We start from the raw sequence: 23,720 nt of genomic DNA, 5'->3' as shown, positions 1-23,720 counted from the left end.
GACTGGCACACACAGAACCCTACCAATCGTAGACATTTCTAACAACTAGGCCCTTGGGAGAGTCCTGGGTTAGGGGGCTTTCCTGATCTCACTACTTTTTGTAACCCAGAAAGTAAACTCAAACATCAGCTAAAATAACAGAACATCTTCACATTTTTAGAGAAAGTGTTGAACTCTGTGGGGATCGACAAAAAAGTCTCATCACTGAGCATTCCCACACTTCTGCTGATAAAAGATCAATACTCTACGTTTGTTTTTGGGTCCATCACCAAGGACAAGAAAGACAAAAAAATACAGTTGCACTGTTAAGAATTTTGCTCTGAAATACAATTAATTCTTTGAAAATGAATTGCTGCTGTATTTGACACTGGGCTGAAACCATAGACCTAGGGTAATCCAGAGTAGTATGGTTTGCATGGATCCAAGCACACATGTTTTACCCAGAATGTCAGGCACATACTATGCCCAAAAAAACTCAATTTATTCTCATTTACCAAGGTGGATGGCTGGAATATATGGGCCTGCGGTCCACCAATACCTAGGGAATATTACCAAACCCTGGTATTTCTGAAATCTAGACATTCCTGTGAATCTCCAGTGGTGTATTGAAAGGATCCCAGGTTTTCCTACCCAGAAGGTCCTGCAGATGTCAAAGACCGAGTGCAAACATTGATTTTGGTCCATTCCTCCACATGGAATACAATAATCCACACAAGTGGAAAATACTGTTCATCGGGTGAAGTGTGGAAATGCAGGATGTTAGGGTTTTTGAAGGTTTCAGAATCTTCTTTCAAATCAATTTGGGAAAACTGAGGTTTTTTTTTCACTCATACTTAGATATCTGCATTGCATTCTGGGTCGAAAATGTTGAGGGAATCCATGCAAGCAAAACCATTCCTTGAGATTTCAGAAAGGCTAGTTAAGGTAGGCTTCGCTGGGTGTCAACAACTCAGGCCTTAACGAAGTAGCTCCCCATTTTGTAAAAGTCAAAATAAATTGGGTTTTTAGGCATTGTGTTTGGGTTTGTAGGGCGTGCTGGGTATGGAAATAGGCCGGAATGCACACAAGCAGCACCATCCTAGTTTCTACAGCATATTTTTTGTCAGACATGCTGAAGATTTATATGCTTACATGTGTGAGGGCCAACCCTGGCCAAAATACTGCTGACATTTACCTTGTATAAAGAGGGTTTGTTTTTCTTTTTAGGCACAGAACAGACATTTGCGTAGGAATCTGAGTAAAAAAAATGTGTTTTAATTTATGCATTTAGTTTTTTTGAGCAGCAATCAGGATATCAAAACATGTAAGGAGGCAGGGAAATCATCTCACCCTCATGGCCAAGGGGGCTCTAGTTGCCAGAAATGCACTGGATTGGTAAGGTTCCCTGCCACCTACTGAAAGCAGTGCCCTTGGAAATAGATTTAATGGCAGGCAATAAGAAGTATTTTTGATACTTGTCAGTCAACCCTGCCATCTCCCACCATAAGGGGTGTAGAAAGGCTGAATGTGAACTGATGATGGTAGGTATGACCCAAAGTCAGGACAGGCCTGCAAAGTGCTATGCTCCTGGGCCATGCCAGGAGGACCACTCCTACACCAAACAAGTAACAATTCCTTGGTCTCTAATGGACTTTTTCCCCCCACCCTGAAGTAGTAAAAGTGTAAACTCCTAATTATCTGCAGAGGGTGGAGGGTAAGTCTGCTGAAAGCCTGTTAGGTGGGGAATGATGGGGACCAATGTATAGACTAAACACCATATGGAATAATAAAAAAAATGTCATCCCTGGGGCCTAAAGGTGTTTTTTGGGGCAGACCTGGGAACACTCCCCATTCTGCCTCATAGGGGTTCAGAAAACGCCCCCTGGGATAGAGGAATTTGGCCCAAAACCAATACAGGTTGTCACCTCACCCCATAATATTTTTTTATGTAATCCCTTGTGTCCAGTGGTGCTTTCTGCCTCCTGGGTTAGAAGATTGGGAATAAAGTCCCGGATTAGTCTCTCAGGGGGCAGCAAGATTGTGTGGGCCCCTCAGATGGAGGGTTGCAGTCCAATACTAATATTGGCTAGTGTCAACCGATACAACATTTTTTTTAAAGTAATCCCTGGTGTCCAGTGATGCTTTATGCACCGAAAGGACAGATTAGTGGTTAACACCCCAATGTAAAACAAAAGGGGATGATGGACGGAGTGTTGAACAATGCAAGCACTCTCCCCCAGTCAACTGATCTGGGTGTAATCCATCATCATTCTTTAGTTCACTCCGCCACCCCAGTTCAGACATGGCTATATGCAAATCAGTCTGACCCTGTGCCTCATAGGAACAGTCAGCCCAAACAGCCAACGTGCCTACTAGAGGGACAGAAAGACTGCATGTGTTCCTGGGGTCAGGTGGTGCAGAGTTAGTCAGTTCCACAGGCCCTATCCTTTATCTTACAAAAAAAACTTCCCTGATGTCTAGTGTCACTTTCTGCACCCCTGGAGTGGGCAGATTAAGGGTTGCATCATCCTAGCTGCCCCCCTTGTGGAAAGGGGACAGAAAGACTGCCTTGGTTCTTAATTGGAGAAGGAGTAATGTCATACCTGGGTGCCCCTACCCTCCATAAAAACTTACACTGTGTCTAGTGGGCGGATCACTGCTCAGAAATTGCACTTTTATGGTGATGTGCAAGCAGAGATCCTCCTTGATCTGTGCTTGCCCGTGGGCTCGGCCCCCCACTCCAGTACCGATTACAGTGAAAATAGCTGAAGCTTAACACTTTGATATTGTTGGTGCATGGATCGTCATGCAAACAAAAAAAGCTGCAGGTTTAATGGGAAGCTTTTCTCCTTCAAACCCAAGAAGAGGAAAATCCTCTAGCGCATGTACCAGAGGTATTCCTGGCTCCTGGTGCTAGTACAATAGAGGTAGTGCTTAGGACGAGTCTAGAACATGCTTAGCACGTGAGCAGTTATGCAGGCAGTCTAGAATTTTAGCAGCATGCATTCTGCAGAAAGATCTGCATCTACAAGAGACAGCCTATTTCACCAGCTCGAATGCTGGTTTTGAGGCATCATTTTCATAAATTAGTCAAGTAAAATGCTATACCATCCACGATGTTAGAACATTACAAACTCACTCACAGCACATGGTGATGCGTTACAGGTTTTGGACCAGTACAATGCTAGACAGACCGACCTGAGATATTCAAATCCAAACCTTGACATTTAATCTCCTAATTGATGCGGAGAAGAGTACAGATTGGAGCAGACATGAGTGAGGTACCTAGGGCTTATGAAATCAAATCATTCATACGTCTACAGTGTCACAGTGCATAAATGTTTCCATTTGACCAGTTGGGTGCTGTGGGTGGGATCTGCATGCAATTAGCACCGCCCCTCTGGTTGGTGCAAACCCAAAGGCTTTGTCCCTGTGCTCCGCAGGAAAGGGAATCTCCTTTGGCTAAAACACCCGCGTAGACAGACATTTGCAACAAAAAGAGACAGGGATATCACCAATCCGTTAATGGGAGCGAGATGTGTCTGTATGGTGTCCTGCATTCTACTTGCTCCCAAATCACCCCGTAACAAAACAAAGGAGCACAGCCCTCATGCTCTCAGCAGTCCAAGTCTACTGCAAAATCATGCTTCTGTCATTGAGTGAGCCACCATCGCAGAAAAATCGTTCTCTACCACCTACATTCTCCCTCCCCTGTGGAGTGCCAGAGTGGTCTTCCCTCAATCCGACACTTTTCAATATATATGCGAGCCTGCTGGCTGCCCTTATAAGATCTTTTGGGCTACTTTTAACCTCTTATGCAGACGATACCCAAATTGTGCTGTCCCTTCAGAGAGGCATAGAAGCAGAAAAGGTCCCCAGCTGCCATGACTGCATGTTAGCAATAACTGGCTGGATGTCTACTAACTTTCCTGAAGTTGAATACAGGCAAAAACAGAGGTGATTATTTTTGGGAATAACCCCAACCTCTGGTCTCCAGCATGGTGGCCCAGTGACATGGGCCACCTCCCACTCCCTTTGGGGAAAGTTAAGAACTTGGGGGTGATCATGGATAACACCTTTACATTCGGGGACCAGGTCAGCGGGGTAGTGTCAACAAGCTTTTTCATCCTGAGAACCCTGAGGAAAATGAAACTCTACCTCACGGAAGAAAACTTCAGAACAGTTGTCTCAGCCCTCATTCTGTCCCATCTGGACTATTGTAACAGCTTGTATCTGACTATTTATGAGAAACATCTTAACAGATTACAGATGGTGCAGAATGCGGCGGCCAGGCTGCTTACGGGGCACAACAAAAAAAACACCCACTTACCTGGAACGTTGTAATCTACTTTCTTCCTGCAGTCCCGGCCAGCAGCAGGAAGCCTCCGGGCTCCCAGGCTCCCCTGAGCCAATCGCACCGCTGCAATGCAGCGTTGTGATTGGTCTGAACGTCCGATCCACGGCGCTCAGATGGGGATTGGGAGGCTTTGCATGTTCCTCACCAGGCTGTGTAATTCAGCCTGGTGTGGAAGATGCATAATGCGCATGACTGTTTGACCGTCCCAAGGCGGCCGGCCTAGCAATCGTGCGCACTTAGGGAGTTTAAACCTCTTCTCCCCGTGCTCAGGCCAGCCCTGCCCCAAAAGTCACTGACTGCAGTAGGAAAACGAAAATGATAACGCTAATAATCATCATTTTCCTTTTGTTCAGTAGGGCGATGCTCCTCCATTTTCGGAGAGGAGCCGCCACTGACTGATGGCTTCTGGACCAAATTGTTTCTTGAACACACCTAGGTAGGTTAAGGAGAGCCAGCTGGATCTGTGTCATATTTTTACAATAACCACTGGCTTTGTAAATGAGTTTCATAAAGCAACTTCTTCTTTTGTGAATGTTTCAACAGTAGCGGTCGGTGGTGTGAGTAGCTGCTGGGCATTGACGTGGGGAGGGGCAGGGTGGGGGGTAGTAATCTATGTATTACGGAGGATTACAGGTAAGTAAACATATAAATAAATAAAACTATTTTTGTTGCGCGCACTACATCCCCAAATGCGATGCAGTGCACGCAACAAAATTAGTTTTATTTATTTATATGTTTACTTACCTGTAATCCTCCGTAATCCATAGGTTACTTCCCCCCACCCATCCCCTCCCCCTTCCCACGTCACCGCCCGACAGCTATTCCCACGACTGACCGCTACTGTGTTTCAAAGCTCTGGCCTGACACTGCCTTTGCCAGAGGTAGGTTTATAAACAGCTCTAGGCAATAAACATCTGTTACTCAGCGCCAAGATACCCTTGTGGGTGAACGTGCCCTACAAATACATGTTATGATATGTTATATTATGTATATTCTTATGCGGGCCTCTTATGCTGACCTTACCAAACCTTTCATCCTGCTGATGGGCAAAAAATGAGTAGAACTACAGTGGGTGATAGTTAAAATCAGTCATCAGCTCCTAGAGACCCATGGAGTGGGGTAATTGTGCTATGAATATAATTTTGAAGAGTTTCATAGCATAGGGGTAGGTGTGGGGACGGTTACCCAGAGGCATTCACATAGCTCTAGAGAGGGGGGGTCCTCCGTGTGTGGCATCTCTCGAGCACAGGCTCCTTCGTCTCAGGATTGATGTGCAGAGAAAGCCCGAAGCCCTCCCTCCCTCCCCCGCTAATAATAAGCCGGAGGGGGTGAGTATATTGTACTGAACGTCTTCATCTATTTGATGAAAATTACTGGAAAGGGTCCGATGCGCCGCTGAGTCACCCGAGAGTGGAAGCTACGCCAGGTGCGTGGGGGTGATAAATGGGGGGGGTGGGGGATATAGGTTCACTTCAGGGCGAGCTGCTGGGGGAGGTGGGGGGGTAAGAGATTACTCTGGGGTGGGGGCGATGTTTGCGACAAGAGTGGGTTTTGTCTGTCCCAGGGAGTAACGGGGTGCAGATGTGCTCTGTGGTACAGAAGGACGATGGTGGGCGCAAGTGAACCCCTCATGTAAGCTTTTGTATAGGTCATCTATCAAATGCGTGGCGCCCTCCTTCCAAGGGTGTGACAGCGGTCACTCAACATTTCACTGTAAGCTACTGAAATATTTTAGGAGGGTCACGTGAGTAATATTTGACTTTTTATTTTATTAAAAAGGTTTGCAAAATTGCAGTTGTGCTGTGTATTGTTATTGCGTTTTTATAGTGCCTCTTATTAACAGAGGCGCTAAGGCGCTTGTGCCAGCAGATAACACCCTAGTGCATAGGAGCACTAGCACCCCTGCGAGGCCTCACCTGCAGCACATGCTGCGCTTCTTAAAACACAGAGCACACAGACTTCTAGGCGCTGGGTGTGCTGGGCAAGAAGGGTGAGCGGACGCCATTTTACCTTCCATCTTCTGCCCAGACATGTTTAACTGTTCACATTGTTGAGGGTAAACAGTGCCTTTTGCCAGTTTGTCGTGGAGTGCTAATTTTAACCCATTAACAGTTAGACGAACTTATTAGCATATGAAAGGCTTTCTCTCCCCGCTCACCCACTGGGCTGTTTAATCCCTGTTTGCTCACAAGAAAAACAGTGAGCACGCCTCGTGCTGAACGAGAAGGAGGCAGCAGGGGGAGAGGGCGGAGAGGAGAGAGGAGGGGGCCTGCCCCAGTTTCCCTTGCGGGAGCGAGCAGGAGCCATCTGTTAATTACAAACAGATGGTTTCAAAGCTCGCTCCCGGAAGGGAATCACCAAACGTGCATGTGTTATCATTGAAAGCAATGCAACGTGTGCACGTTTTTGGGCCAAAAACTCAATCGATTACTAAAGGTCTCCTCCTATGTAACGCATGCGCGCTGCTTAGGCGAGACCTAATAAGAACGCTACCAGCAGACAAGGATCATGGGATATAAACCATAAATGAAACATGGAAAACCACAATATCGCTGATGAAAGTATCTGGAAGGTGAAAGATTTACATAGCAGAATAATCAAAGGTATCTATGCAACATTAAATTACACGATAACTGTTATCAGTGTGCAGCAGCTGGAAAATAAGGGGCTCCAGCAGAAGAGTCACCAGAAGCACTGGATTGGCGTATATACAAATCACCATAATGATGAAAACAAAACATACTGGTCACTGTCTTCCAAAGACACTCAAGTTGTAAATTCCCATGGGCTAGCAGAGGGCCCATTGCCATTCATATTTCAATGCAAAGTGTAAGGTTCTAGCACTATTTCGGATGACTTCATTCAGGATCTGATAACTGACTTTTGTCTAATAGCTTCCAGATTTCAATGGAACTGGTGTGCACACGTAATAATGGCCTCCCAGCGCTATGCCTCATGATAAGCTGCTGAAACTTTAATCATCTTAACCTTTAACATCTCTTTAGCACCAGTCACAGGGCACCTTCTCTTGAAGGTGTACATATAACATTTTGATGAATTTGCCAAGTTCCTGTAAAGTCTGGCGCAGCTCCACTCATCTGCACTGAGTTTAGAGGAAATTGAACGGCATGACAAGTAGTCTTCGCTATAGTAACATCCTACTACTCTCAACACCATCATTCCATAATTACCATGGAACATTTCTTGGCACTATCTGTAATTCTCGTTGCTTTGATGGAGTTGATTCGGTAGACCAACAGAAACTTTCACATGAGAGCAGTGCTGGACGATTTGTTTTGTTCCAAGATACCTGGAAAAAAGACCAATGAAACTACGTGAAATCAGTTTCCACCTACAATGAAAAAACATCCCACAAACCTTTTGGCCAGTTCCGGGTAGTTTCCGTGATTCTTATCAGCGAAACGAGGTCCAAAGAAAACTAGATCAAAAGCCCAGTTCATGGTAGTTCACAGTTTTTTTAGTTCTCCTTGGACCTCGATTTGCCAAAAGATAAATCGTCAGAACTGCCTAAACCTTGAGATGCATACATTTCTCAGGTTTGCAAGCAGGATAAACCCATCCAGCCCTCTCCGAGGAGCAGCCATTTGTCCCCTGTGCCTTGCGTTCTGCTCAGAGCTTATCTTCTGTTGGACCCACAGCTCAGAAACCCAGCCTCTGTTGAGGACAGAACTGTAAACCGTTATCAGGACACCGAGATCAGAAAGGGGATCACCTCCATGGGGATGCCAGTCTAATCTCCACAGAAGTAATACATGTGCATCCACTGCAGTCTGGAACAGGTATTTGATATCCTTGTGGACAAGTTTTTTTTTACATCTCTTACAATCAGGGCACAAGTCCTAAACAAGCATTTACAATGCAATGGTCTCGGCATTATTAAAGGTAGAGCTATTGGCATTGCTCATGATTTTTTTTAATTCATAAATAAATGGCATTGTCATTTACATTGCCAATAGCTTAATCAAATGGCATTGTCATTTACAATGCCAATAGCGTAATCGCTCGCAAATGCAGGACCTATTGCATTTACACCCACACAGAGCCACACACACAAAGCCACCCACACACACATGCAGAGCCACCCACACAGAGCCCCAAACACACACAGAGCCCCCACACACACAGAGCCCCCCACACACACAGAGCCCCACAAACACACAGAGCCCCACAAACACGCAGAGAGCCCCACACACACACACACACACAGAGCCCCACACACACACAGAGCCCCGTCCCACACACACACACACCAAGAGATACACACACCAAGAGCCACACACACCAAGAGCCACACACACACACCAAGAGCCACACACACACACCAAGAGCCACACACACAAACACCAAGAGCCACACACACAAACACCAAGAGCCACACACACAAACACCAAGAGCCACACACACAAACACCAAGAGCCACACACACACAAACACCAAGAGCCACACACACAAACACCAAGAGCCACACACACAAACACCAAGAGCCACACACACAAACCCAGAGCCACACACACAAAGCCAGAGCCACACACACAAAGCCAGAGCCACACACACAAACCCAGAGCCACACACATAAACCCAGAGCCACACACACAAACCCAGAGCCACACCCACGGTGTGCGGTTGCGAGCCGACTACAAGCTGCAAGAAATCATCCTCTAGCCTTAGACCTTCAAACACAAGCATAAGAGGTAACCCCGGTACCTCGCATTCCCTCCACTTACCTGAAATCGGAAGTAAGTGCTTAGCCTGTGTGTGGTTGTGAGTCTACTACTAGCTGCCCGAAATCATCCGCTAGCTTTAGACATTCACACACGAACTCAAGAGGTAACCCCGGTACCTCATATTACCTCTGCTTACCGGAAATCGAACTAGACCGTTTCAAGGCGAATTCAAGGGCCACCACCACCGGTCTGCCCGTGGGGGCCCCGGTAGGATTTCCCACCTGACCCCAATCTGGGCCTGATCCAGTCGAACAGGCTGCGACCACGCTGTGCCCACAACCTAGTAGTGACATCCCAGCCCACCACCAATCCACTAGACAGGTGACCTGCCTCTAAGACACTCAGACGGAGGTCTCCCCCTTACAGCATCATTGGTGTTCGATCCAGACAACCTGCTGGACCACGGCCAAGATCATCTTGGATGCCATACCAAGCCAATCAACACACCCCCCCTTCCTCCCCCAAGTCCCACTGTTTTTGTCCTGAAGAAGACCCGCAGCCAAGGTCCCAAACACCCCTGGAGCACTAGGGTCGAAACGTCGACGGTTTACCATATTTGGCCTGTACCTCCCCCACCCTAATCTTATCCCCTTTTTAATTGATGTGGACAGGCGCATATTACAGCGGATAGCTTCCGCCCCCCTTTTTTGTGTAAATACTATTATTGTACATTATAATAATTAGCTCTCCTTTCCTTCCTTCTCAAAATCACGAGAGCACCCCTTTTTCTTTTTCTGACTGTACTCTGACAGTCCTGTGCGCCGTATATATTTGTTTTATGATGATGTAAATAAATATACAAATTTTGGTATAACAAGAATACAGAGTGTGGCTAAAATCCATCTTTCCTGTTTAGCTTAAATTGCTATTTTTGGGTACTGTTTTTCATTGCATTCAATGTGTTTATAAATAATATCAATGCTAATATATCTCCCTCCCTTTGCTTGAATCAATGTGCTTGGATTTAATCGCACAAATAAGACATAATTTATACTTATATATTTTTTTTGAATCAATATCGAGGACCACCTTGTTTTCTATATTACCTATACCCAGGTCCTTTGATTCTGTGGGTGACACCCCATTGAATTAATGTGCACACACACCCAGAGCCACACACACACACACAGAGAGCCCCCCACACACATACAGAGAGCCCCCCCCACACACACACACAAAGAGAGCCCCCCCCCACACACACAGAGAGCCACACACACACAGAGCCCCCCCACACACACACCAAGAGAAACACACAACAAGAGATACACACACCCAGAGCCACACACACACACCCAGAGCCGCACACACACACACCCAGAGCCACACACACACACACCCAGAGCCACACACACCCAGAGCCACACACACACAGAGCCACACACACAGAGCCACACACACACACACCCAGAGCCACACACACACCCAGAGCCACACACACACACACACCCCCAGAGCCACACACACACACACACACCCAGAGCCACATACACACACACCCAGAGCCACACACACACACACCCAGAGCCACATACACACACACACACACACACACACAGAGCCACATACACACACACACACACCCAGAGCCACATACACACACACACACACCCAGAGCCACACACACACACACACACACACACCCAGAGCCACACACACACACACACACACCCAGAGCCACACACACACACACACACACACCCAGAGCCACACACACACACAGAGCCACATACACACACACCCAGAGCCACATACACACACACACACACACACACACACAGAGACACACACACACCCAGAGCCACACACACACCCAGAGCCACACACACACCCAGAGCCACACACACACACACCAGGGCCACACACACACACACCAGGGCCACACACACACCCAGAGCCACACACACACCCAGAGCCACACACACCCAGAGCCACATACACACAGGAGAGCAAGCACAGCCAGGGGGCAGGGAAGCAAGCACAGCCAGGGTGCGGGGAAGCAAGAACAGGCAGGGGGCAGGGAAGCAAGCTATGAGTGCATGGGAATATTATTTTTTACTAATTAATGTTTGCCAAATACCAACAAAGAAAGAGCTGAAGTCTTTCAGCAGCAAGCTATTGCTTTGAACAACTGCCATAGAGTACATTTCAAAGAAACCATTCCACTCTGCTTCTCTCCATTTTCGGGAGCATCAACGTTCCTTCTAGCTGGTCATTAGTCAAGGACCTTTCATCACTGCAGGAGTCAGACATCAGTGTCCCGTAAAAGTCAATACTCTGGGAAATATTAAGTGCCAGCATTAAAAAAAAAAAACTTTAAAAAAAAAACAACAAAATACCAATGCTACACACGCATTTCTTACTCCAACATTGATATGAATCAGAAATATAATCAAAACGGACCACACAAAGCACAAAACAAACAGCTGTCTCAGCGTCTGATTAGTCTGTTTTATAATTGAACTTTGAGGGGCACTGTTGGGATCCTAACATGTAACTTGAAAATTATAGACACCTCTTCATTGGGCGTTCAATCAACTGAGCTATATACTATTAGCATTTAAGAGGGAATTAAACCTATGAGTTGTCTATTATTGCTTAGTTCTGTATTACCTTTGCACTGGAAATAACAATCCAGCGATTTAATATCTTGGGAGAAAGGGATATACTGCACCTTTAAAAAATACAAATACTAATAAAATGGGTCTCAAAATAAAGAAACCAAATGCGACTCAAACTTGACACTTAGTATATACACACACACCAGCAGCCAGTATATTAACCCACTGAAATATTGTTTGTCAGGTGTTATAATGTCTTGAGGTCGTTCAGTTTATTGAATTGGTCTCTCGGCTGCAAAGCAGAACTGGTCAAAAGACTAACAGTTTAAAAAGTTTAACATGGAGAAAGAGAATTCAGATCAGTTTTAAATATGACACAAGACGATGAAGCTGGGCACATCATGGATGCAGCAAAGTAATGCATAGCTGTTCTTTCAAGCCCTTAAGTGGTCAAGCAAAGTACCCTGCCGCTTTGCCACTTAAGGAATCTTGAAAAAAATAAAATTAAAACACTACTGGTTTTGTCATGTGTACTTCGCTACAGAAATGCCACTAAGCTTAGGTCGTGCATTGCTGCCTGAAGTGAACTCTAGATTATTATATAATTTAAAACATACCTTAAGGACAGATGCAAACAAACTGGGTACATCATTTTGCATCATAAATTCACCAATTACCACGATGCAATATCAGACATAATTGTGTCCGGTCATCAAAAATGTACCTCTGGCAGTGACAGTTTCTCGCATCAAATCATCAAAGGACAAGATGCAGGTACTGTTGTTTGTTTGAGGGGATTCTCGCATCTGCCAATCTAAATCACCATGTGGCCTTGGTCACTAGTAGTAAACGAGAGCAATGTATGAATGTTCGATGACGTTCCCACATGTCGTCTCAAAGCACTAGATTGTGCAGGGGGGAATAAATCAAGCAAGGTCTAGAGGGGCCCTAAACTGACAGGTAGTTCATTTCACTGGGGAACACTGGACAGCAGGTAAACAGCACCTGCACTTTTGTGAAAACGGCAGGCTCGGTGTCGCATCCCAAACCCTTTGAGCATTGTAGAGCTACTGCACATTATTTTTCACCGTCCCTCTGGTTCGACCGGTCTAGTTCCGTGGCAGCTAGCAATTCGTAAACAACATCAGAACAAGTTTTTATACAAGCAAAGGTAACAAGAAAAAAAAATCCTACGCTGAGAGTCTTGGCAGTGGGAGAGGGAGAGGATGGGGGCGAGTCGGACTGCGATTTCCGGTTGCGGGTGTACTCTTTGCTCCGAGAGTACAAAGACGACATGGTCACTTCAAGAACAGGAGCAACGACAGCCAGCAGGTCACGGCGCGTGGTGTCCCTAAAAAGTAGGTCCCCTTCTCGTGGCCTCCAGCTGGAAGTGCTTCTTTCGCAGACGCAGCCTGGACAGTGATCTCACACAGCGCGAAACCGAGCATGGCGACCGAACTTACACACGCCGCTCCGCACCGTGGGCTTGCAGAACACCCACTTGGGCTGTTGCTGAAATGGGCCCGGTCATTCTAGGTTTCACCCAAAAAAGGTGCAAAATGAACACTAACGTAATATTCACTAGGTAAAATAGGCAAGAGCCAGGGCTCGGGGGGAAAGGCTGGGGCAGAGTCCCAAGGAATCCGGCCACCCGTGCAGCAGACGCATCATGCTGTCTCCACGACGGTACAGGAAAGGAAGACGCTGCCAGAGTGGAGCGAACCTCCTGTTGCTTCTTCCAGTCCTAAGGCTGGTGCTCCTTGCTGCAGTAGAAGGAGCTCCGGCAGCGGCCACAGCTCAGCGGCTGTTCGAGTTTACCACAGAGCTCACAGTACTGCTGCTCGCTCAACCCGCCCGAGGCCATACCAGCTATCGGGGAGGCCGCCACCAGAACCCGGTTGGATCAGCCCCGCTTGGCCGCCAGGAGCTGCGACGGGAGCCTGTGCCGGCCTCACTCGGCCCCAGCTGCTCGTTCGCGCCCTCTCGCACGCACGTACGCCAAAGGCGATGGTGTTCCATGAGGCTGTTCCTCGCCGTGGGAGATTGACCGCACCGCTGCGGGGAATGTCCCCCAGGGGACCCAGGCAGCAGGGCGCACCTCCTGCGCTTAGGGGGCTTGGGACTGCGGGCTAAGCAGGGCCTCGAACCCCATGGGCCGCTAACGAGGACACGGACAGCGGGAGGGGGCGGGATACAACAGGAACGAGTGCGCTCCATTTATGACGAAACACAATACGGCTCCCTTGAGCTTTGGGCGACGGGCTCTTGGAAGATGCACCTGCGTGCCGGTTCTGGCATCGAGGCCTTTGACTGTTGTGTGGCGGCCTTCTCTTCCATCCCTAAACAATCTTTCTCTACTGATGAGGGAAGTCATCCTGAAACCCGAGACATGTCTCGGGCGATATCCTAAAACCCGGGACATGTATCGGGTCTAGAGATTCATCAGTCCTACAAGTACCAACTTGCACCCACCTGGGTGATCCACTGAAGAACTGCAAGTACCAGAGTCCCGAGGGGCGATCCGGAGGAGGGGCTAGCGGTGTGCGCTCCATTTATGATGAAATACAACAGGAACGAGGACACGGACAGCGGGCGGGGCGGGAACGAGAACAGCGGGAGCGGGCAACCACATCTTAACGAGCAGCAAAATGGCGGCCACAAGTCTGAAAATTTCGGATTCGGGGGCGTGTTTTTGGCGTTCTGAGTGACGGATGACGTCACAGTCGAAAGAACGCAAAAAAACACGCCCCTGAATCCGAAAGAGACGGGTCTTAAATTGAGAGATGCCCCTCTCATCCAATGGCTGGCCTCCGTTTAGGGAGCCAGCCAATGGAAGAGAGGCGGGTTCAAGTCCCGTACTAAAAATCATTAAATCTCCTACTGGAGACTGCGCAAGCGCAGCCTTTCGGTCCTCGACCAATAAAAGAAGTGGTGGGACTAAGTATGCAAGTGGCATCACGGCGTGTGACAACACGGCGCGTGAGACACGTGACATCACAGGAAGTGGCATCACAAGAAGTGACATCAGATCTTAAGCCCTCACATATATGTTTAGCAGGTCTATCATGAATACATTTGAGCACATTTCGAGTGTACTTGCCAACCTTCCTAATTTAGGCAGAAGACTCACACTTTGTAAGCTTCACATACACCAATGTTGCCTTTTGTAAGCGTAAAGCTTCCTCTACCAATAGTGCTTTAAAGGAAAAAAATAGAGATATTTAAATTATTACAACGCCTCCTCAGGGGTAGTAGTACAAAAGGGGGTGGTGATGGATGGAGCATCTGAATTAATCAAACACTCACACTCAGTCAAAAGATCTGGGTTTAATCCATCACCGTTCTTTAGCCCACTCTGCCATCCCAGTTCAGACATGGCTATATGCAAATCAGTCTGACCCTGTGCCTCATGGGTAGTAAGCGCTATATAAATGCTATTTATTTTGTGCAAATACTGGGAAAGATCAATACATCTTATGTTCTTACAGTGCATGCAAATCTCCTAACCGGAGCCTGAACAAAGTGAAAAGCTGCCTCTTAAGTATGTGTGAAGTGCTAACCTTTGTTTCCCCTCAGCTGCATTTGCTTCTAGGTGTGAGGCTCCTGACTGCTGCCAGCCAGGAGACACTAACAGAAAGGAGGCTGATCACCCATGAAATTTGGTCTTTGTTATGGGCCCAGCGGGAGTCAGAAATAAGAGAGCCTCATCCCGTCCCAGCCTGCAAGATCGAAAACAGTTAACAACGTGCAGGCGCTGCTGAAGGTGTCCAGGTGTTTGGAAATTACACCGGGACAAATTCAGAATCTTTGTCAGTGGGGCCCAACCTCTTGGCAGGGTGTCCACCCTGTGAAAAAAGTGGGTGGACGCCGTCCACCTGCGTGTACCCCCGACTCGTGACCTGCTAACAATCCTATTTTCTGCAAAATAGGACTTTCAGGAAGGAAAGTTAACTCACATAAAGAATTCTAAGGCACTGGCCCAGACTAAAACAAGCAACAACAAAAAATCTATCAAGTAAACTATCAATCTGATGCTTATTTGTAATGCTTCGATCATTGGGGGGGAAAGTTGAATTTTTTGTATACTAGACAGCTATAAAAATATTGAATGAATGAATGAATTGGGGATTTATATGGCGCAACGTAACCCGGAGGCATCAAGGCGCATCTGGTGGAAAAGCAGCTGAGTGTTCGGAGGCACCTGGGAGAAGCGAATTTACGGGTAGGACTCTGCGAAAAGCCATGTTTTTAGATTTTTACGAAAAAGGGCAAGAGATGGCTGGCCCTTAAGGTCAGCTGGAAGCGTGTTCCACAGTTTGGGGGCAAGGGAGAAAAAAGCCCTCCCTCCCCACCTGGCCTTGACGGTCCGAGGGATCGTCAGAAGATTTTTGTGAGCCGATCTCTGGGCCCTGCCCGGGGTGTAGAAGGACACGAGGGACCCGATGTCCTCAGCACCCAGGCTGTGTAGAGCACGGTAGGTAAGAACAAGGACCTTGAAGTTAATCCTGGCCTGTACAGGCAACCAGTGGAGATTTTTTCTGATTCCTGAAAAAGAAACACGTCTAGGGGCATCCACAACAAACCTGACTGCAGCAATTTGGATAATTTGGAGGCGATGGATAAGCTTTTTGCTGATGCCAAGGTAGAGGGCATTGCAGTAGTCCAGGCGAGGAGAAATGAGGGCCACAGCAACCTGTTTCCGGGCATCGGGGGAGAGATAGTGTACTAGTTTCCTGAGGATCCTCAGAACCCCACAGCAGGTGGAAACAGTCTTATTAACTTGTTTGTCAAAAGCAAGTGAGGTGTAGGTAGTGACCCCCAGATTCCGGGCAACCAGGGACGGCTTGGGACATGTTCCAAGGGAGGGTGGCCACCAGTCCTCCGACCAAAGATCTTGTTTGCCACCAAAGATGAGGATCTCAGTTTTTTCCCCATTAAGTTTGAGGAAATTCAAGGACATCCAAGCTGCCACGGCTTCCATGCAGTTCTTAAAATTAAGGGCTGTGGCCTCCACAGAATGAGATAGGGAGACCATTATCTGGGTATCGTCAGCATACGATAAGACTTCCAGTCCATAAGATCTAACAAGCCTTGCAAGCGGGACCACATATATGTTGAACAGTGTAGGGCTCAAGGATGAGCCCTGTGGGAACCCACAATGCAAAGGCTTAGCGGAGGAAAGGAAGTCACCCAGTTTGACCTTTTGAGCACGCTGGTTGAGGAAGGATGTCAGGAGACCTAGAGCCGGTCCTTCCACTCCTATCTCACCGAGACGCCTAGCCAAGATGGATGGGGACAGGGTGTCAAAAGCGGCTGTAAGGTCGGAATACAGGTAGTATGACCTCTGTCGACCTTAGCGCGGATGTTATTGACCACCACTGTGAGGGCTGACTCGGTGCTGTGCGCCTTCCGAAAGCCATGCTGAGATGGATCTAGCAGGCTGGCATTGAAATTACACCAGGACAAATTCAGAATCTTTGTCAGTGTGGCCCAACCTCTTGGCAGGGTGTCCACCCTGTGAAAAAAGTGGGTGGACACCGTCCACCTGCGTGTACCCCCGACTCGTGACCTGCTAACAATCCTATTTTCTGCAAAATAGGACTTTCAGGAAGGAAAGTTAACTCACATAAAGAATTCCAAGGCACTGGCCCAGACTAAAACAAGAAACAAAAAAATCTATCAAGTAAACTATCAATCTGATGCTTATTTGTAATGCTTCGATTATTGGGGGGAAAAGTTGATTTATTTGTATACTAGACAGCTATAAAAATATTCTTGCATTATTGCGCATTGTGTGTTTTTCGGTCATTGGAAGTGGTGTCTGCCAGCTGCACATTAATGTGTAGGCTGTGCAGATTTTAGCTTTAAGTACACTGTTGTCATTCAGTATTTTCACAACAATAGTTATATCTAGGAGTCAGAAGAACAAACAGGCTCACTGTGAAACTAAGACCTAAACATGGAAAAACAAAAAGTGTGTTAGTGCAGACCCAAGTATGCACCCAAGTGTGACACAAATATGTGAGCTAAAGCTCGAGGGCATGGGTGAATTTTCCCATCAGTAGCCGCTCTGTACCGCCCTTGTTGACATCATTTGGGTTCTCCTTGCCCAGGAGACAAAGAAAAAACAGCCTGTTGATGTTACTAAGGCTGTTCCAAGACACTACAGGTGATGTGATGTCAGTACTAGATACGAGTGGTGACTTAAAGAAGCAGTGCAAAAAATGAGTGTTAGTGAAAAAACAATTAAAATTGGATAATACCGAGTAGATATGAAACTTTAATTTTCTTCTCAGTTTTCCAAATCTAAAAGCTAAAGTGCAAAAACAGATTTAACATAATATCTGTGAGCAATAATGGTCGACATGTTTCAGCATTATGTAGGTGTAGTACCAATGCTTTCTTCAGGACCCGATGTTAGCTACTGCTACTAAAATGTGAAGTTAAAAAGTGTCACCTGCAAGATCCAGGTCAATTTGATCCACCACAGACCATTTGTTGTGGTGATGGCTCTTCACCCCACCTGGCTGCAGATCAGGTATAGAGGAGCACCGCTCTGTCAGTCGGTGTCTCCGGGTCAGCTCCTGTGCTGTCTGGGGAACGCAGGAGCTGGCCCAGAGACACCAACGGACAGAGCGGTTGCTCCTCTATACCTGAGCTGCAGCCAGGTGGGGTGAAGCGCCATCACCACAACAAATGGTCTGTGGTGGATCAAATTGACCTGGATCTTGCAGGTGACACTTTTTAACTTCACTTTTTAGTAGCAGTAGCTAACATCGGGTCCTGAAGAAAGCATTGGTAGTACACCTACATAATGCTGAAACATGTCGACCATTATTGCTCACAGATATTGTTAAATCTGTTTTTGCACTTTACCTTTTAGATTTGGAACACTGAGAAGAAAATTAAAGTTTCATATCTACTCAGTATTATCCAATTTTAATTGTTTTTTCACTCACACTTATTTTTTGCACTGCTTCTTTAAGTCACCACTCGTATCTAGTACTGACATCACATCACCTGTAGTGTCTTGGAACAGCCTTAATAACATCAACAGGCTGTTTTTTCTTTGTCTCCTGGGCAAGGAGAACCCAAATGATGTCAACAAGGGCGGTACAGAGCGGCTACTGATGGGAAAATTGACCCATGCCCTCGAGCTTTAGCTCACATATTTGTCTCACACTTGGGTGCATACTTGGGTCTGCACTAACACACTTTTTGTTTTTCCATGTGGAGGTCTTAGTTTCACAGTGAGTCTGTTTGTTCTTCTGACTCCTAGATCTAACTATTGTTGTAAAGTTTCAGTAGGGGCATATATCTAGATTGGGTCGTTAAACTTGCCCTCGGACCCCTTTTTACTGAGGTTGTGGATGTCATTCAGTATTTACCATTGCTCTTCTGTCTTTAAGATAAAACTGTGAGAACATTTTCTTGATTATAAAAGCCAGATTTGGGACTAAAATAGATAATAAATCATTTTTTAAGCCAACACTACTTGCATGTTGGAATTGCAAAGACGATGCCTTTAATGAGAAAAATCATACCTAATAAGCCCCAGAATGCAAAGTGTTGTTGGGAAAAAAAAAAAAAAACCAAAGAAGGAGGACTGGCAGGTATCAATCATAATTTGCGGCCACATACCAGCAAGGTTTTGACTTAAGGCCAAACTACAAACAGTTTTAGGAAAGATACGCCACATTTCAAAGCTTACTACCTGAAGACCAGCATTATTATATAGCCCATGCCGTGTTTTCCTTTCTTAAGGCAGTCCTTCTCAATATATGGTGTTTGTTTCAAGCAGATGAGTTGTCATGCGAGTCGATTGTGTCACATTTGGGGAGATAATTTTCTATTTGAGAGATTTGCTGCCACAATAAGCGCTTCAAAGCCTCGTATGGGGTGGTAAGCGCTATATAAATACATTTACCATTACAGTTACAATTTATGAAAAGTAGCAAGGTAGATTGAACCCTGCTATGAGGAGTTGTCCATCTATGTCACAAGTTGCATTCCTGCTAGGGCCTTCTACGCCTTCGTACAAGTCTTAGGCAAAGAAAATATTTGTTTTGGATTATGTATTGACAGGTAAAGTTACTGATAAATGGCTGACCCAGTCCTGAGCACCAAGATATTAAAACGATATGGCCTGTGAATGTAGTCTTCATTCACTTTATTGGGACTTAAGTAACAGATTACAAGTTTTACGAATGATAAACTCATATCTGTGTAAACTAACTAACTAGAGAAATTTTGGATGCGTATTTTGGGGTGGGGGTGGATGTTGTAAAGTTTTGAAAGGCAAGTGATAAGCCCATTACAGAGCTACCAAATGGCCCCGTAACTTGAGTGACCAAAGCCTTCAGCCAATTCCATCTTTATGGCCAAGGTTACTAAACATGTTGGATTGTTTTATGGCGGTTTCTATACTATCGCGTTGCACAAAAGGGACACTTTCCAATATGTATCTCATTACAAGGATATAACTGCTTTGATCTGCTCAGAATGAATTGTCACTCAAAGCTTCTGTTATGAATTAGAGTAGTCCAGATAGGTTGAAACCAGTAGTTCATTCATATAATACAGCATCACCAGCGAACATCCAGCTCCTTCCAATGCAACCTGTTGAAACCAGTAGTATTTATGCATATAATACAGCACCGCCCCCACCAGTGAACATCCAGCTCCTTCCAATGAAACCTCAAACTGCCCCTAAGGCCAACACGGCACGGACCCACGACTCTAGAACATCAATAGAATCTAACAAGGGTCCGTACCAACAGCATAGATACTATGTCCTGCTCACTTTCTATGCTCAAGCTCCCCTTTGTGGTCGGTATTGTTTAGCTCCGCTCCTCTCTTGCAACAATATTTCGTAAATTATAATACTAATCAAAGTCGGACATCTCTCAGCAGTATCATGAACGAGCATTAACTACACAAGGCAAACTGATACTTGCAATCACGATACAATTAAGATGAAACTTTAAGCTGAATGAAAAATGAGAGATGTCACTCACCTTCACACCAAGCACACGGCACAGCGCCGCAGCCATGGCTAGAACCAGCATTGAATGAGTCGCCTAAATTCTACGAACGACGAACTGAAGCTGACAGAGTTGAAAAAGAAAACGGACTACAAAATTAACAAGGCGGCCATCTTTGAGTTATGCCAAGTTACTATTCTCTGCATGAAAAGTAAACCGAGTGTCAACAAGATGTACAATTACAACGCGCGAAAAGGTAGTCAATATTTATAGAATTAATTCCATTTGTGATATGAAAAAAATGAACTATATCGTACTGTTATATAAAAGTATTCATTAAAAAAAACATCTAGTATATAATGTATTACTACTTTCTGTAATAAAGCAAAACGGTTATTCTGCAAAATACATACAGTTCAGAGGAAAATGAATACTGGATCTTAACAGCCGTTCAAAAGACTGGAACTTAGATTTTTTTTTATTTCAAGTTTAATTTAGATGCCATGTTAGAATCGGGTTCATTAGCCCGAACTTAAAAACCATGGGGCTTATTTACAAGCCTCTTGCACCACTTTTGTGTCATTAGGTCTCGACCTCTGCCAATGCCTCTGGCATTGCAGATGTCGAGACATATAGAGGTGAAACACGAAAGCTAAACCAGGCGGATTACGCCGAGTGCATGTGCGCCCGTGCACGCGCTTGCTGCCATTTGCTCCCCGAGCCTCCTGCATCATCGCATCGGACCCGCCACAGCAATGCCGAGAGCTTCACACTTCAAAGGAATGCTCTCCCCCGCCCCCCTCTGCGCAATGTCTCGGTCCCATTTGCTCCCCGTCTCTCCGTGCTAATTGCATTAGCCTTTGTTCTTAGTTCATAGAGTCTAGGCTACAAATCTGTCAAAAACGAGCTTGTGGATGCACAATTGTGTTTTTGTCGGTAAATTCCCGCATTTGGATGTTTGCTAACTTGTCTGTTCATTGAGCATGCTTGCTAGCATCATTTTTTGGTCTGTTGCTCCCATCATTTGGTCTGTTGCTCCCAGGGTAATGTGCACTCTTGGGGATTGACAAGCAGTCTCGATCTTTGCTGCAGCCATAGGTAATAGCAGGAGACTTATACTTTCTAAGAGAACTCAGGAAGATTTTATTAGCTTGTGGCATTAGGGGTATAAATATAATGGCCTCCCTTCATCTGTCAACAAAACATGTAGTACGTTGACATTTCTCAAGAACACATACAAAAAAGTCAACTTGCTATCTAAAATATTTCTAGGTGACCTAGCACTGGCGAGGCCCTAGAAAAACCAGAAACCAACAATGTTTAGCCCAGGCTAACACACAACAGCAGAGTGCAGTATAAAGCACTAAATAAAACCAACACAATCGCCAGCCAATCACTCCCATTTGCTCCCCATCTCTCTGTGCTCACTGCAATGTGCACCCCCCCCCCCCCCCCATAGCGCTGTTTTTGATGCTTCCGACTTCAAAGGCTAACGCTCCCCCGCCCCCCCTCCCCCACCACAGCAATGCAGAGGGCTTGTTTCAGAAAGTCAGTGTGCTTGATGCGGTCTCCCTGACGGGGTTTTTCAAGGACTATGGCATCAAAACTATTTCTCTTGATGCAAGCACTTACCTCCATTGCATACATTGCTTTCGCATGAGCATGAATCAACAAAAAGCACTTTTAAATTGTTTTGCTTTACGAGGTGAGGAATGGGATGCTTGTGCAATTATGTGCTTGCAACCTTTATTTGTTGAGATGTTCGAGATGGTGCATGGGTACATGGAAAGTATGCATAGATGTGATAATAAGAGGAACTGTAATGCTGTGAGTTTTGTGGTGTGAGACATGGTGGTTCTAGCCCATATCTCATTAGAAAGTTACCAGGCCCAAATCGGCGCAGGCAGGTGATGCCCTTCTCTACACCCACCCACTTGTCTCAGGCATCTAGACGAGTCACCCAGATTGAATTGGTGAGTAAGTTGGACTGCAATTTCCTTGGCTGTGATTGGCTTCATCGTGGCAGCCAGGTTACATGGTCTACCTTGATCTGAGCCGCAGGCTAATTGGTGGCAAGGCTTCCTCGCGTGCCATGTATCTCTCATCTTCCTCCTCTAAGTCTCTTGTCATGCATCTCACATTCACTGTCTCGTGCACTAACTTTAACAGTCTCTCATTCATTGTATCTCACATTGAGTTTCTCCACAGCCTTCCTCTCCTTGTCTCTGTCTCTCTCTCTTCATGCATCTCACATTCTGAACGTTCCTCTCGTCCTGCAATCTCACTAATTTCTTTCTCTCCCTCACCCTTGCTCTCATAACATATCATAATCCTAGTCTCTCTTGCCTTATTAGGTCTCGTTATCCTTGTATTTCACACTCAGTGACTCTCCCTCCTTACACTCTCTTTCTGTTCAGTGGCCTTCATTCATGGCCTCATGTTCAAATCTCAGGTCGCGCTACAGGTGCAATTTTTGTGCAGCATGTGCAAATTATTTGTGTGCAGAGGTAGATGTAAACAATGATCACAGCACAAAATGGCATTCAGTAGGATTCAATATTCATATTAAAGAGGCAGAAGTGTGCTTTGTGAATCCTGCCGAATGCCTGTGAATGCAAGGATAGAAGCCTATAAAGGGCAGCAGACTTAAGTCCCTCGATTCATATTCACAAAAGTGTGTTTTTTTAATTTTGTTTTTCTATTGCAATCGCTGTCTATCAAAGGGACAAGGTCTGAAAGAAAAAGACAGTTCAAATGATGCCAAGTGCTCTGTGGAGGCATTTTTCTTTCCAAGGCCAGAGCTGCCTCACCCTCACACACCCTCTCACCCTCACACACCCTCTCACCCCCTCACATCCCCTCACCCTCCCTCACCCTCACACACCCTTTCACCCTCACACCCCCTCTCCCTCCCATCCCCTCACCCTCCCATCCCCTCACCCTCCCTCACACCCTCACCCTCACACCCCCTCACACCCCTTCACCCTCACACCCTCACTCACCCTCTCACCCTTACCCACCCTCTCACCCTCACCCACCCTCTCACCCTCACACACCCATCACCCTCACACACCCTCACACCCCCACACACCCTCAC

General features: G+C 46.2%; 1 protein-coding gene across 1 annotated transcript in view; it reads right to left on the bottom strand.

Annotated features, from left to right (window-relative positions):
* The window catches only part of TSFM (Ts translation elongation factor, mitochondrial), a 47,169-nt gene extending 26,442 nt beyond the window's left edge, over positions 1–20,727 (bottom strand). The window contains exon 1 of the mRNA XM_086965674.1: positions 20,657–20,727. Coding sequence (XP_086821800.1) covers positions 20,657–20,707 — 51 coding nt within the window. The 5' untranslated portion in view covers positions 20,708–20,727. The remainder of the gene's footprint in view (positions 1–20,656) is intronic.
* Between the last annotated feature and the right edge of the window lie 2,993 nt (positions 20,728–23,720).

The sequence above is a fragment of the Lissotriton vulgaris genome, chromosome 1_1 (genome assembly GCF_964263255.1).
Source record: "Lissotriton vulgaris chromosome 1_1, aLisVul1.2, whole genome shotgun sequence".
NCBI classification, from domain to species: Eukaryota; Metazoa; Chordata; class Amphibia; order Caudata; family Salamandridae; genus Lissotriton; species Lissotriton vulgaris.
This window is presented reverse-complemented; position numbering and strand designations above follow the sequence as displayed.